The sequence below is a fragment of the Ursus arctos genome, unplaced genomic scaffold (genome assembly GCF_023065955.2).
Source record: "Ursus arctos isolate Adak ecotype North America unplaced genomic scaffold, UrsArc2.0 scaffold_27, whole genome shotgun sequence".
Classification (NCBI taxonomy): domain Eukaryota; kingdom Metazoa; phylum Chordata; class Mammalia; order Carnivora; family Ursidae; genus Ursus; species Ursus arctos.
This window is the reverse complement of record NW_026622952.1, coordinates 34,726,584-34,743,307: the sequence shown is the minus strand read 5'-3', so window position 1 is coordinate 34,743,307 and position 16,724 is coordinate 34,726,584. Positions and strand designations below refer to the sequence as shown.

Genomic DNA, 16,724 nt, shown 5'->3' with positions numbered 1-16,724 from the left:
GAACGTCTGTTGAATGAGTGAACAACAGAAGCCTAGAAGATCTATGCCTTTCTGTACTTTCTCAGTGAGATGTACCAACTGCCTCTAAGAGCGGCGGCGGGGGGGGGGGGGCACCCCGAGTTCTTGGGAGCCAGGCTTGAATCGGGTCAGGGCCGCTGCCAGGGGAGTCTGTAACCTCGGGAAGGGCACACGGAGGCATATACGTTCACAGCGGCACAAGAGGATTTGGGCTCTCGTTTGTGAGTGCGAACTTCCAGCATTAATTCAGACGCGCGAGGACAAGCCTTAAGTGTGGCGGGCCGGGCGCTTTACCTGAAGGACTGCACCTGCCGTGGCACCTTCCGGCTCTGCTCCCGGAGCCGGCACACGTCCTTGGAGGCTTGCCTCATCAGTTTCTCCGCATTCAAACCCTGCTTCTGCTCTTCTTCTGACTGTTCAGCCTGGCAAAGGAAAAAAACCCACAAAACCCCACAGAACACTAATTAAAAAGTTCCGAAGACGTGCTGTAAGGCTTGAGAGCCTGGGCACTGAGCCGGAGCGCAGCGTGGGCAGCGATGGGGGTGGTGACGGTGTCCCCTCTCGCCAGCAGGGGGCGACACTCGCGCGCCGCGGCTGATGGGGCAAGTTTATTTCACAGCATTTCAAGGATCTTACTACATGGGTAATATGTGATCATTTTATTGCGTCTGGAAAACCTAAGACCCTCAAAAAAGAAATGAAAAACTACTTACAGCACTGTGACCAAGAAATATCTCCTAACATTTCAACCTCTTACTCATCTTTTCAAACTTTTTTCTATCTTATCCTAATTTTAAGTTTGTTGAAGTAGAATTTACATAGCAGGTTAGCTTCTTTTACTTAGTAATATGCATTTAAGATCCTTCCATGTGTTTCCATGGCTTGGTTGCTCATTTCTTTTTAGCGCTGAATAATACTCCATTGTTTACAAGTACCACAGTACAAGTACCATCACTCACTAAAGGATATCTTGGCTGCTCCCAAGTCTTGGCAATTATAAAGAAAGATGCCGTAACATCCATGTCCGTAACTTTTCAACTCCTTTGGGTCAATACCAACAAGTGGGACTCCTGGATCATATGGCAAGGGCATGTTTATTTACTTTTGTGAGAAAACATTAACCTGCACCTTACACTACATGTCAATTACATCTCAATAAAGCTGGGGGAACAAAAAGAATTGAAGAAAAAAAAAGCCATAGTGTCTCCAAAGTGGCTGTACTATTTTGCATTTCCACCAGCAATGAACAAAAGCTCCTACTGTACAGCATGTTTGTCAGCATTTGGCGTTGTCAGTGAAGCGTCAGTGTTCGAGAGTTTGGCCATTCTAACAGGTGTGTAGTGGTAGCTCCCTGTTGTTTTAATTTGCAGTTCCCTAACGACGTACGATGTGTAAAACCTTTTCATATGCTTATTTACCATCTGTGTATCTTTTTTGGTGAGGTGTCTGTTCAGGTCTTTTGTCTACTTTTCAGTTGGGTTGTTCATTGTCTTATTGTTGAGTTTTAAGAGTTCTTTGCATATTTGGATAACAGTCCTTTATCAACAGTTCTTTACAGATTTGTATTTAGGCCTACAATCCATTTTTAGTTAATTTTTGCTAAGTGTATAAAGCCTGTGCCTAGATTTTTTTTTTTTTTTTGGCATGTGGATGACCAGTTGTTCCATTTGCTGAAAAGACTCTCTTGTTCCATTATATTGCTTTCACTCCTCTGTCAAAAGTCAGTTGACTCTATCTATATTTATATGGGTCTGATTCTCGGCTATGATGCTCCATTCATCTATTTATCTGTTCTTTCATCAATACCACACTGTCTTGATTACTGTTGCTTTATAGTAAGTCCTGATGTTGGGTAGTGTCAGTCCTCCAACTCTGTCTCCTTCCATATTGTGTTGGCTACCATCTGTCTTTTGTCTCTCCATGTAAACTTCAGAACCAGTTTGTCTATATTCACAAAATAATTTGCTGGGGTTCTGACTGGGATTGCATTAAATCTACGGGTCAACTAACATTTTTTTTTTAAAGTAGGTTCTACGCCCAGTGGAGAGCTTGAACGCATGATCCTGAGATCAAGACCTGAGCTGAGATCTAGAGTTGGATGCTTAACCAACCGAGCCACCTAGGCGCCCAAGGAAGAACTAACATCTTGACAATATTAAGTCTTCCTATCCATGAGCATGGACTATCTATTAATTTAGTTCTTTGATTTCATCCAAGAGGTTTTGTATTTTTCCTCATTTAGGTCTTATACATATTTTGTTAGATCTGTAACAATTTCATTTTGGGGGGTGCTAATTATATGGTGTTTTTAATTTCAAATTCCACTTGTTCCTATAGAATGAAATATAGAAAAGCAATTGACTTTTTATATTAACTGTGTATCCTGCAACCTTGCTACTGATTTCCTGTTTTCAATGTCACTGATTTCTACTCTAATTTTTATTTCTTTTCTTCTGATTGCTTTGGATTTAATTTACTCTTCTTTTTCTAGTTTCCTAAGGCAGAAGCTTAGATTATTGGCTCTAAATCTTCTTTTTCAGTATATACATTCACCACTTAAAAATTTCCCTCTAAACATTGTTTTTGCTGCATCCCACAAAGTTGATAAATTGGCTTTTCATTTTCATTTAGTTCAAAGTATGTTTTCTCCTGAGATTCCTTTTTCTGACCCATGTGTTATTTAAAAGTGTGTTGTAAGGTCTCTAAGAACTTTGGGATTTTCCAGCTATCTCTCTGTTATTGATTTCTAGTTTTATTCCATTGTTGTCTGAAAGCAGGCACTACATGATTTGCATTCTTTTATATTTTTAAGTTGTATTTTATGGCACAAAACATGGTCTCTCTTGGTGAATGTTCCATGTGAGCTTGAGGAGAATGTGAATTCTGCTGTTGTTGGATGAAGTAGTCTATGGATGTCAATTATATCTAGTTAATTAACAGTGTGGTTGAATTCAACTGTGTCCTTGCTGATGTTCTGCCTTTGGGATCTGTCCATTTCTGACAAAGGGGTGTTCAGGTCTCCAACTGGAAGAGTGGATCTATCTATTTCTCCTTGCAGATGTATGTATCAGTTTTTGCCTCACAATTTTGATGTTGTGTTGTTAGGTGCATACACATTAAGGACTGTTATCTCTTCTTGGAAAACGGATTCCTTTATCACTATGTAGTGTCCTTCTTTATATCTGAGAACTTTTCATGTCAGCTGTCACCCCTGTATCAGATTAATATAGCTACTCCCACTTTGTTTTGATTAGTGTTAGCATGGTATATTTTTCTCTATCCCTTTACTTTTAGTCTATATTTGTTTTATATGTAAAATGGGTTTTTTGTAGACAACATATAGTCGGGTCTTGCCATTTATTCAACTCTGACAATCTCTTTGAATTGGCAAAGTCAGGTCATTAATGTTTAAAGTGATTATTGAGGGGCACCTGGCTGGCTCCGTCAGTAGAGCATGGGACTCTTGATCTTGGGGTTGTGAGTTTGAGCCCCATGTTGGGTGCAGAGATTACTTAAAGTCTTTAAAAAAAATAAAGTGGGGGCGCCTGGGTGGCACAGCGGTTAAGCATCTGCCTTCGGCTCAGGGCGTGATCCCGGTGTTATGGGATCGAGCCCCACGTCAGGCTCCTCTGCTATGAGCCTGCTTCTTCCTCTCCCACTCCCCCTGCTTGTGTTCCCTCTCTCGCTGGCTGTCTCTATCTCTGTTGAATAAATAATAAAAATCTTTTAAAAAAAATGAAGTGATTATTGATATGGCTGGATTGATATCTACCATATTTATTATTGTCTTCTTGTCATTGCCCCTGTACTTTGTTTCTGTCTTTGCCTTCTACCCTTTTGCTGCCTTCTGTGGTTTTAACTGAGCACCCTATATTACCCTTTTCTCTCCTTTCTTAGCGTATCAATTATACTTCTTTTTAAAACATTTTTAAAGTGGTTCTCCAATATTTTGCAATATGCAAAACACCACAGTACTGTCTGGGTAGTGCACAAACCATATAATAATATTACTAATATCTCTGTTGTCCCTTGTATCATTGCTGCCATTCATTTCACTTACACACAAGCATATACATGTCAAATACATTGTTGCTATTATTATTCCAAACTGTTATGTTAGATTAAGAATAAGAAAAATAAAAGTTTTAACTTTACTGTCACTAATTCCTTCTTCAACGCTCTTCTTTTCCTTATATAGATCCTAGTTCCTGGCCTATAGTATTTTCCTACTCTCTGAAGAGCTTCTGTTAACATTTCTTGCTAGGCAGGTCTACTGACAACAAATTTTCTCAATTTTCATTTGTCTGAGAAAGTACTTCTTTCAGTTCTGAAGGATAATTTTGTAGGGTATAGAATTCTCAGTTGGTGGTTTATTTTTTCTCTCAAAATAAATATTTCACTCTACTCTCCTAGCTTACATGGCTTTGGAGAAGTCAGATGTAATTCTTTTCTTTGCTCCTGTAGAAGTTACTTTGGCTTCCTTCAGGATTTTTCCTGTATCTGTGATTTTCTGCAGTTTGAATGTGATACGCCTGGGTATAGGGTGTTTTGGTTTGTTTGCTTTGCATTTATCCTGCATGGTGTTCTCTGAGCTTCCTGGACCTATAGTTTCATGTCTGACACTAATTTGGAGAACTTCTCAATCATTATTGCTTTAAATATTTCTTCTGTTTTTCTCTTTCTTGTGCAGGTGTTCCCATTATGCCTAAGTTACACCTTTTGTAGTTGTCCCACAGTTCTTAGATATTCTGTCCCCCCCCCCCCCACCGGTTTTTTTTCTCTTTTTCAGTTTTGAAAGTTTCTATGGACATTTCCTCAAGTTCAGAGATTTTTTCTTCAGTCATATCTATTCTGCTGACAAGCCCACCAAAGGTGTTCTTCACTTATTTTAGTGTTTTTGACGTCTAGTATTTCTTTTTGATTCTTAGAATTTCCTTTTTCTTTCAGCTTATAATGACCATCTATTCTTGTATCTTGTCTACTTCTCCCATTAGAGCCCTTAGTGCCTTAATCATAGTTGTTTTAAATTCCTGGTCTCCTAATTCCAACATTCCTGCTATGTCTACATCTGATTCCGACACTTTTTCTGTCTTTTCAAACTGGGTCGTTTTTTGTCTTTCAGTATGCCTGGTGATTTTACATGGAAGGCCAGACAGACATTATGTACCAGGTGAATGGAACTCTGTACGCAGGTCTTCAGTAACGAAGCGGGGGCATGGGGGACAGGAAGTCTTCTATAGTCTTATGATTAGGTCTCAGTCTTTTGGGGAGCCTGTGCCCCCAACTGAGAACTTCACAAGTGCTTCTCAGCTCCCCCACCCACCCCTTAGGTGAGACAGGGTGGCTGGAGTGGGTATTTATCTTCCCCCAAGTTGGTTAGGTTCTCACAAAACCTTTGTAGATTAGACTCTAGTAAAACAGTTGTTCCTGAGGACAGCTCTTATTAACAGAATGCTCTGGCTATTTCAGAATGGCCACTTTTTTCTTCTCCCTCCTGGAAGCACAGGAGATTTTCTTTTCTGAGGACCTAGGAGAGCTCCTAGATGGGAATTCACATAAGCGTGGGGGCGTCCCAAGGCCGGTCCCCTGGAGTTTTTAACTCTTAGGCTTGTCTACATGGAGCCTCCAGGATTTATCAATTATAGTTTAGGTTCTCCTAGTTTCCGCTCTGGTGAGTTGTCATTTTCTGTGCTGCCTGTCTCTCCAATTTTGGGGGCAATGTTTTGACCCACGATCTATTTTCCTGACAGATCTAAGAAGAGTTGTTGATTTTTCAGTTTGTTCATCTTCTGTCCTTATTGTCAGGGCAGAGTAGTGATTTCCTTATAGGCCAGACCAGGAAATGGAAGTCCCTAACTTTTTAATAGTTTAATAACATCCTTTAATAGCTATAGCATAACTATTTAATTAACCTTCTGGAATCACATATTTAAATTATTTCCACATTGCAATGTTCATTCAAGTGGGAGTCAGCATTTAAACATCTAGATAAATGTACATCTGGTTACATTAGATTTAGAGAGGATAAAAGCAGGCATGTCCTGTGTATTTTGAAAATTATCCATAATAAGAGTACATCTGCACGCGTCTGTATCTACATCCATATCCATATAGAATTCTGCATTTTTATTACCCCATGATCAGGGAGAAAATAATCACAATTTTGTTTAATTTGACTTAGAGCTTAAAAACACATCACCTAAAAGGACAATTCCTTAGTTACATAAGTAAACTGTGAAATAGGAAATGAGGCTTAGGTATAAATGTGCTACTTGTTACTCCTTGTCCCTTCATATTACGTGACTTATCCATTACAAGGAAGCCGACCTCCACAACGGCACTGACTCCCACTAGCAGGTAAAGCTAAGAGGCTGCCTGGTTGTTAATTTAGGGTTTTGGCTCACGGTTTGCCCTGGGGTCTGAGCTGTTTACACAGGTCCATAAGCTTCAGAAGGGTGGGGACTACGTGTGTTTAACATAATTTCTAGAGGTTCAAGTGCACAATAAAGATTTTCAAGCCAGTGGTTTGTTTTTGAAAAATGCCTCTATTTGCAGAAGGTGCTTGTGATGTTGTGTTATGAAATGAATTATTTTAAGTCAAGTGGCTGGAGACTTCACACTACATACACACTTAATGAAGGGAAATGTCATCTAGAAGCAGTCTTGTCAATGCGCACTTAAAAACAGTAGTTATCCTCACCTGACAGAAACAGAAATCTAATTTAAGTTACTTCGAGTTTTGGGAAAGAGTGAGATCTTATAGATATGTGAACTTGCTTCTGGCATTTGTTTGGGAAGGTTTAAGAAAAGGAATTCTAAACAGAAGTTTTGGTGGTGATACAGGGTAGCTTCTCTCTCCACTCTCCCTCCTAATCCTCTCCAGGGTGTTGGGGAAACCGAGCTAGCCACGCACGCTCTAGGAAGCTCCCTTGTGCTGGATGCAAACACACCACTGCTCTAACTCCAGCGGAAACCACTGTCCCTTTCATCCTTGACAAGATGCACCGTGACTTGGTTTATTCAAATCTGTGTCTCGGGCTCTGTTTGGCACATTTCCTAAGTATCAGCCATTTGCACAACGAGACACCCGTGGGCAGCACAGGAACCGGAGAGTCTTTTCAAGGCACCCTTACCCTGCCCCCCTTTTGGAAGTGGCTTGAGGGTGGGGCCTTGCCTGCCCTCCTCGGGGCCAGACGCCCCAGTGCCTCCACACACCTGCACACAGTGGGGGTGCAGTGGACACAGGCTGAAGGAACGAGTGTCAGTCTGTGGGAAAAACAGGTGTGTAGATGACGATCTTTTTATGATTTACATGCTTCAGTAACTCGCAAAAGATTTAGAACAGCCTTGGGTTCTCTCTGATGGTGACTGACTACCAACAAAGCTCTCCAGAAGGCCAGAAAATAAAAACTGATGGATTTAGATTCGGATTTGAGCAAACACCTGAACTTCTTTAACTTGAAAGGTGTTCAAAAGACAAATGATTGAGTGAACAAAACCACTGTAACTCAAATAACATATAGGTATAGAAAGAGGCCTTTCAAGGAGAAAAACTGGACATAACAGAAAAAGGGCACTGGGTATGAGCAGGCATTCACAGAATAAACACAAATGGCAAGTAAAAATGTCTTATCAAAGTGACACCATTCTCATCTACCAGACTCAACATTTAAGGGACTGAGAGTCCAAGGGACAGCAGGGTGTATGTCCCAATGCTTGAGCCTCCAGAGGTGAGAGGACTGTGCTAGCACTGCCCAGGAGGAAGCATCTGGAGTCACATCTGGCCCCCCCAAGGGAGGGGAGTTAGGGGCCAGGGAGACTCAGCTCATCTGGGGGGTCCCCGCCCTGAGCACTGCTCAGCCTCTCTCCCCATGGCCTCGCAAGTGTTGTGCTCCAATAACACACTATGAAATGTAGCCCTGCTTAGTGGGGGACACTCGTCACGGTGGTGGCAGCTGGAGCTGTGAAGGAAATGGTTGGGAAAATTCAGAATGTCGGTGTTTGTTGGTAGCTTAGAGCAAAGTCTTACAAGGCAGTGATCAACTCAGGCCAGAAGTCAGCACTGGCACAAAGAGAGGGAAGAAAAACCAGCTTTGCTATGAGTGCTCACCTGCCGCCTACAATCTTAATTGACTGGACAATCCCATCGTTGAGACCCTTCTGGACTTGAAAAAGCCACGTCTTTCTGTTATTCACTTAAGCAGTTATAAAACTGGAAGGAGAGAAGATGGTGCCGGCAAAAAGGGATTATAAGGATCTTGTCTTCCCACATGCACCCACTGCTTCAGACTGTCAAGGCCAGGAAGGGAAAGAACAAGGTTTCAGCCTTATTAGACATGACAGGGACAAGATCTTTGCCTGTGGTTCACAGCCAAACTGACAGGACCAGCAACTCTACTACTAGGCATTTATGCTTTGGAAACACTACTGAATCCGGAATGGTGTCCCAAAATGTACTGGAATTCTCATTTTCACACTGTCCAATAATGAAAAATTTGGGACATTGCCATTAGAATAAATAAATAATTATGATACACAGGTGTAGACAGGTGAATGACTTAAAAATAATGAATTACAGCCACATTTACTAAAATGAAAAGCTGTTCTTCATATAAGAACACAGAATTAAGTGGGGGGAGGGAAACCACGTTTCACGACAATTTGTCTTCATGATCCTATTTTTGTGTAACCCTTCCAAATAACACTCACACACACAGACAGCATAAGAAAGAGCTAGAAGGACAAATGCCAAGGGGAACGGGACTTCAAGGAGGCATCGCTGCTTTTTGCTTTACACAGTTCTGTATTATTTGGATTTGAACAATAAGCATATGTTAATTTTTTAACTAAAGAAAATCTTTTTAAATTTTAAAATATTCTCAAAGCGCCAGGGTACTATTTCATTGAAAATCTGAAAATAAAAATGCTGTGGCACTTTCGGAAAGATGAGATTTTTAAAAATTTCCTTATCCAGCCAGTACTTATGAAGATCAATCATACTCACACCACTTTATGGGAAGCTAAGTATCCTGCACAAGGGCATTCCTAGCACTTCGCTACTCAGAACCCCCTGCGTTAACTCCTGATTTTTTTCACAATGGAATCCTTTTCCAGATATTTTTTACTGCCCTACTTTCCTCTCCCTGTTTTGAAAGATTCTGTTTAGAAAATTGGCCCTTATTTGCTAAGTAATTCTCTTATTTTGCAATTGGTGAGATAGTTTAGCTGTCACTCGGAGCTTCGGATTTGACGTCATTCGAATTCAAAGGGGACAAATGGGATCTTTTAGTAACTTTGTGAAGTCTTATCCTTAGCAAACGGATACTTTTTCATTAGGTCCCAGAGAGGGAACCACTGCCTTGGTAAACAGAAACAAATGATTTCTCCCGTGACATGGTCTATCAAATGGGTGAACTGGTTAAGTACTGCTGCTATCCTAGTCCTTGGCAACACGGAACACGAATAAACCAATCTTAACGGACAGATCGGCAAAGGCCAGAGAAAGAAGGTACGAGCTGGATATACTTAGGCAAGAAAATCTGGGCCAGTTTCTCCAAGATGTATTTTATCAGATGAGAATTACAACAGGCTCCCCGGGTCCTGTCCTGTCTTCGGTCACCTTCCACGGGACTGGAACTGCGGGGGTCTGTTCCACCCTCTGTGGAGGAGCCCCGGTAAGACGGTCCCTCTAAATAAGGCTGACGGCTGTTTCCTTTCCGGCCTGTTTGCGGGCACTGCAAAATCACGTTGAAATCTGGTTTGTTCTGTGCAAAATAAGACTGGCCATGGAACATATTCCTTTCCCCAGTGAATAAGAGCGTACTTCACTGCAAACTACACTTGTCTATGTGTTTGTATCTGTACCCACACATCTGCATCTTTCTCTCAAAATCTGGGTGACAAAATACAGCATGAAATTCTCGTCAGCTGTTAATAATCAAGAGCAAGCCAACTTTCAGGCAGTTCGATCTCCATGCTGAATACTTCATTGTAATCCTTAAGGCTTATTTTGTTGAAAGAGGTGTCTTAGTATCTTTGACACATAATTTTCTTCGCAGATTCTAGCTTTAAAAATGTTAACATCCGTATTATTTTAAGCTTTAAAAAAGGCTAGCATCACAGAACTTTGGCGTTTTGACAGGGAAACGCTCTGAGGAAGAAAAAGAAATTTCTGCTTTGTAAGCACCATGAGGTTCCTTTGGAAAAATACCAATGCTTCCTCAGCACCTCTCTCCCCTTCTCACCCAACAAGGCACGATAAGCTGCCTGGTTCACAGGATCGGAAGCCACTTTTTATGCCCCAGATTCCAGAAGTACGATTAACCTTTAGTTTATGTGATGGGAGACTGACCTGCAGAAAGGTCCAGTGGTTTACTTAAGGCCATGTTGAGAAGCCTAACGGAATAAGGAACACGATCCAGCCTGAATTTACGGTCCTACGTTTCTCACTCTGCTTCCTGAGGCGTCGTACAATACACAGAGCCACTAACTCTGATTCGGTTTTTATTCTGAGCTACAAAACAGACCTTCAACCACAAAGGAGGAAGGTTAGGGAGTGCGACCCTGAGACCTGGCAGCTTTCCTGACAGGGGAGGCAAATCCAGGATCTGCTGCTGCCTTCAATTATCTGCTTTTCTGGGAGCTGTATTTTTTATGGCAATTGGCGTGGGATTGCCTCTTTGCTCACCGTTAGGCATTTAACGACGGTGCTGCTGAAAATCCCACAAATCACCACTACGTCAGGGAGATGGTGGGAATCAAAGGGCAGCGTGTGTGTCCGCGTGTGTACAAAGAAGTGGATGTGGAAATGAGGAGCAAGCAGGAGAGAGAAGTCCAGAGTGGTTACGAACGTTTGTGGCCATAATGAAAGGTACACCACTCAAATTACTGTATTTTCGCAGACGAGGCTATTCCAGACTTTAGTGGTGAGAAAGCCAAGTATACAACTCAAGTAGTCTCTATGTAGAATTGATAAACATAAAGAGGAAAAACCAGCTGTACTCGGGAATCAGATGGTTTTACGACGTATGAATGCCACTGGTTTTGAGAGCTCCATCCTGCCTGTGGCTTGAGACAATAACCGTCCTCAGGCAGAAGGACGACAGGACGCAGGGACGGCGGGCTGAGCACAGCTCCTACGGTTCAGTACGAGCGCTGCTCTAGTGACCTGTGGAAGACCCAACCGCGGCCGCCTTTAGATGAAAAAGCCTCAAGGACTCACATCTCACCTCGGACTTCAGAATTCTCGAAGCACGGCATGTGCCCTAACGGTTTGGCTGCCGGGCCACGCAGCCTTCAAGGTCCACACACTTCTCTGCGTCTTCACTTATACTGAAAGCGTATTAGATCTGATCTCAAACATCACAGATTTTGCAACGGCAAGGGATCTCGGGGGTCATCTAATCCAACCCCTTATTTTGTAGATAAAATATGTAAAATCCTATTTGAGCATGGAAAAAAAAAGCCACAAGTAGGCACATTTTTATGGCATTTTATAAGGCTGATTGGTCTTTAGTTTTGTTTGTTAGACGAGGAAGGAAGGAGCTGTGACAGGAAGGAAGGGGAATGGCAGTGAGAAAGCAGAGCTGGCCAAGAGGACGCGGCGCCCACCCCGCGCGCTCCCGGGCCTTCACTGCCAGTCACTCTCTTCCTCCACACTCAGACCCTCAACTAGGACCGCCAACGTCTACCAAAGACTTCACCAGATATCAGCAGGCTGGGTAGAGCACTGAGCCCTGCACTGTGCACACAAATATAGCATTTTGTTTATATGCACATCAACTCTAACAAAGGAGTTTGTACTGAGCTATTAACAGCGTCCCCATATGACGTTCATGGTAACAATCCAGGGAAATGATAGCAATGGTATGGAAGCCTGAATAAAATTATGAAGACAACCACCTCAGTTCTTAATTGTCCTTAGTTATTTAGATACATCTGCATGTGTAGTCATGCTGGAATTTTCTTGATGAGAACTGGAAAACCATATTCTCACGCTGAATCAGACACCCCTGACATGTCAGCCCAAACCCTCTCCTTTCCTGCTGCCCTTGTGGTCATCAGCTCTCTGTGGGTCTGGGGGGCTTCACGAAGGCACACCCAGGGCCTCCCCTCATGTCCCCTCTCTGAGCCTCCAGCCCCTGCCGTAAGTTCTCCTGTTGAGGCCACATGTGCCGTGGGATTGCCTGGCACCCACACGTGCCCCTGGTAGAGCAATTTTTCCCTCCTTCTCCCAGACGACGCCTGTGAGATGCGGTGTGCACGGCTCCCGGGGGCAGGCCCCACGGTGAGCAAGCAGCACCCAGGGGCCGTCTCCTTCCTCCCCTGCCTTGCTTATGCTCTGCTCCTGGGGCTGCACCCCCTTAGTGGCGCAGTGCCACAGGACTGTTTATCCCACGCTCTGCACAATCACAAGCGAACCCTCCTTCAGCTCTTCTTTCCCTCAGTATCTTGCTGTGCAAACTGATTATGAAACCAACCAAGTGCCAGTTCATCGGATAGACAGATCAGAAAACCTCTATTAAGACATAATTACATTTCTAAGCCTAATCATCAATGCAACTTATGTAAAGATGATTATAATCAGCCATAGTTTATGATGGGGCCAGAATCACACATAAGGAGGTACAATTTAATGACTAAACAACTGCAAATTAATATAAAAACAAACCACTATTTTACAGAAAAGAATTCTGAAGTGTCACTCTTCTTCTTCTTCTTCTTTTTTTTTTTAAAGATTCCATTTATTCATTTGACAGAGAGAGAGAGAGAGAGAGAGGGAACACAAGCAGGGGCAGAGGGAGGGGAAGAAGGCGGCTTCCCGCCAAGCAGGGAGCCCAAAGCGAGGCTCAATCCCAGGACCCCGGGATCAGGACCTGAGCCGAAAGCAGACGCTCGACTGAGCCACCCGGGCGTCCCCACAAGTGTCACTTTTCTTAAGACACTTTCCAAAGCTGTAATGAGACCTGCTCGTGTTGGGCAGTGCTCCGGAGATCTTGAATCTTTGCATTCGTGTTGCCAACAGCAAACGCCCAGGATTACTGAGTATTTCCAGGCAGCTGCAAGGCCAAGCGCCCCGCTCCAGCCTTAGCTGAATGAGCGTCGCTACAGTGGTGGCAGAAGGCCTGCGCCGTGAGCAAAATACATCCGATGCGGCGTGCAAGCGACCTCGGCTGGCGAGGCCAACAGCACGTGGCTTTGTACAGAAGCGTGTTGGCTTGTGCTGAGGTTTTAAGCACGAAAATCCTCACATACTTGCAGCAGCACTTTCAAGAAGATTCTGGTTCTGGTAGGCCCGGGAAATGAGGGCGCCCGTCAGTATTAGAGCCAGCACCCACTTTTCAGATGGTGACTCGCAATGGGGACAATCGAAATGCTGATAATTAGGAGACGAGAGGGGAAAACACCACCCACATCACACAGACGGCTGCCGGAACGACACAGCTGTAACAGTTCTCAATGAGGGCACTTACAAGGGAATTCAGGTCAACTTCGTATTATGCCTGGAAAACCTGCCTGGCGTTCCTATGATTACTTCCGCCAGGAAGAACAGTAGGATTGGCTCGTATGATAGGTATGAAAACAGAGCAGTCGGGGATCGCGGCAGTCTGGAAAGTGTGAACAGGCCACACTCTCTGTATCACTGCCGTGACTTCCCTAGATCGTGACCGTGACCATTACGTGGGATGCTGGGACCGGAATCATCTGTCAGAATTGCTGAGGCTCAGGCACAAAGCAGTGTCTTCCCTAAGCCCCGAGGTCTGACCTGACAGTATCCCTGCACCCTGAGATTTCAGGGATACTTGGTCCCAGGACCACCAAGGCACAGCCTGGAAGAAGATGACCACAGCGCGGCCATGCCTAACCTCGAGGGCAGGGCCTACGCCTCAGGTGGCCAAGCTATCCTGGGGCCATCAACCGTTTCTCATCACTCTCTCTGTGCGGTATATGACCGTCCACCAGCAAGTCAAGGGACAACTGGGCATTCTAGTGGTGGGTAAGGGGCGAGAGCACCTCGAAACAGGCTAAAATCATGGCCGGCAAGCAAGCTCAGCAGGCTTCCGCAAGGCAGAGGAGACTTTTGCCAAGGCAGAATGGAACACCCACCAGAAGGCACGGTAACACAGAAGCAGCCAGAAGGTGGCCTCGTCGCTCCCCTCGGGGTTTACATGGGAGTCTGCCCGCTAGGCCAAAGGTGCGCAGGAGAGCAAAGACTTGCGTTAAAGAGATGCTTTTCCTTTATAGGGAACACTTCCGTTCAAGTTCCCCAGAACAGTCCTCCCAGAATTTTCTGCAGCTGGGAACAGACACACATTCTTGACCAGCCCATTAAAGGACAAATCACTAAAATGAACACGTGAACCTCAAACATCAGCTTGTACTTGAGCGCAAGTTCTTAGAGACTCAGCCACGCCATCTAAGTCGGCCGTGCAGAGCTCCCGGGTTTCTGGGTGCTATACTCCTCCGTTTTCATCTACTTGTACTGAGGATTGCTTTAGTAAAGAACAAAAACAAGAGTCACCCTAAAAACTTGCAGACCTTGAGTTATTAACACCAGCAAAAGTCTTAGGGTGAAAGACTACAGTGAAAGACTAAATCAGGCCCACTGAGGAAACAGTGCATTTGTGACACTTCGATCTCTGAAAGGATGCTGCAACCCTGTGTTTTTCAATCAGGATCAGACAGCTTGGATCCTGCCCAAGCTCTCTCGCTGTAGTTTGTGGAAAACGGACAGGCCGATGTCGCCCACACATCTCTACCACAGGTTTCCCAAAGAAGCCCCCTCTTTAGAAACTTTCGGCGGCTCCCCATCACAGCATTCGAGACGCTCATCAGGTCTGCCCCAATCGACCTTATCTCCAAGTAGGGAGGACACAGAATAGGTGTCAGAGATGGAAAAATCGAAACGTGGAAAGATGCATCCCACATCTCACTATGAGTTTTTGACTTTTATTTTTGACATTTAAGTCCTTAATGTATCGGAATTGATTTTTGTAGGTAAGGCAGGAAGCCAATGTCATCTTTTCCCATATGGACGATCTTTTTTCCACAGCTTCACTGACTCAACAGTCCCTCCTTCCGTCGCTGGCCGACCCGCGACCTCGTCACGCAGCAACGCTCTACACGCACGTGCGTCTGTCTCTGGCCCTTATTTCATGCCCTTGGTTGGTTTCTTGACTCCCCCACCGAGTCCTTACTATCTATCGACTTTACCGCCTTAACAACTCCTGATTTCTTGCACGGCAAGTCCCACTCTTTGTTTTTCTTCTCCAGAAATGTCTCGGCTATTCTTTTTCTTCCATTAATTGCATCAATTTCCATGAAGATCCATGCCCGCATTCTGCTGGGAACGACATCGAATCTGCGGCACATTTTAAGGAGAATCGACTATTTCCATAATAGTAATGCTTCCTGGGTCAGGGGTGGCAAACTATGGCTTGCATCTGTTTTTGTAAAGTTTTCTTAGAACACAGCACAGCCCAATATTGAGGCATTCTTGTCTATGGCGGCTCTTGTGTTACTTGGGAGAGTTGAGAGGTAGTGAATGAGAATGCTCTGGCCGAAATATTTCTTCTCGGGCCCATTACAGGAAAAGTTTGCTGACCTCTGCTCTATATGAGTGTAGCATACACTTCTCCATGAATTTAGGTTGTTATTTTTTACTCTCCTCATAAGGTTATTAAAAGCTTTCCCTTTACCACAATACGAATTTTAAATTTATTCCTTGATACTTGCTATTCTTTGATACTGTGGTAAAACATATTTTCATAATTAAATTTTCCAGTTGTTTCTGGTTGCCGTATAAATAGCAATGCAATGGACTTTTATAAATGACTCTTCTATTTACGCATCTTGTTAAACTCTCTTATTCTTTGTAGGAACTTGCAGATTTTTAATGTACGCAATATGGTATCTGCCAGTGATGACAGCTTTATCGCCTCCTTTCCCGTCTCTCTGCTTCTACTTTTTTCTTGCCTTACATCGGTTAGAATTTCTAACACAACGCTGAACAGAAGAGTGTTGAATGCCTGTGTTGATTTTAAAGAGAACGATTCTAGTGTTTGTCTACTTAGGACCACATTCGCTTTTGATTATTCTCTGTCAAGTTAAAGACATCATCTCTTCCTAACTTACCAAGAGTTTTAAACATGAACGAGTGTGGATGTTTATCAGTAATTTCCTGCGTCTATTGAGTTGATCAAATGGTTCTTCTACCTAATCTGTTGAGGGGATTCATTGTACTAACAGATCTTTCTAGTGCTAAAAAATCCTTGTGCAATTCAACGTGGTCAAAATGTAGTATCTTTTCAATATATTGTTGAATTATATTTACTCATATTTTATTTAGGACTTTTGCATCTATACTTACAGATGAAACCGGCCTGTGCTTTTTCCTTGTGGTAACATCTTTGTCTAGTTTTGGTACTGAGGATGTTCATGATATAGAATGAGTTGTGAAGTGTTCTCTCTTTTTCTGGTGTCTGGAAGTTTATATAAAATTGAGATAATCTTTGGAAGTTTGGTGGGACTTCCCTACAGAACATCTAGACCTATGTTTTCATTGTGGACAGATTATTAATTACTGCTTTCATTTCTTTAAGACATACAGGATTTTCAACTGTTTCCCCCTTTCATCTGTTCTAATATGTTCTGTTTTCCTAGATATTTGTCCAAATTGTGGGCCTATATCTTTGATATTATTATCT

The 16,724-nt window shown here is 43.4% G+C and overlaps 1 protein-coding gene across 6 annotated transcripts in view; it reads right to left on the bottom strand.

Annotated features, from left to right (window-relative positions):
• WWC2 (WW and C2 domain containing 2) overlaps window positions 1-16,724 on the bottom strand; it is a 201,601-nt gene that overhangs the window by 3,957 nt on the left and 180,920 nt on the right. For all 6 annotated transcript variants that reach the window (XM_057303533.1, XM_026508558.4, XM_057303535.1 and 3 more), the window contains one exon: window positions 313-440. In XM_057303533.1, the coding sequence (XP_057159516.1) occupies window positions 313-440 (128 nt within the window). The remainder of the gene's footprint in view (window positions 1-312; window positions 441-16,724) is intronic.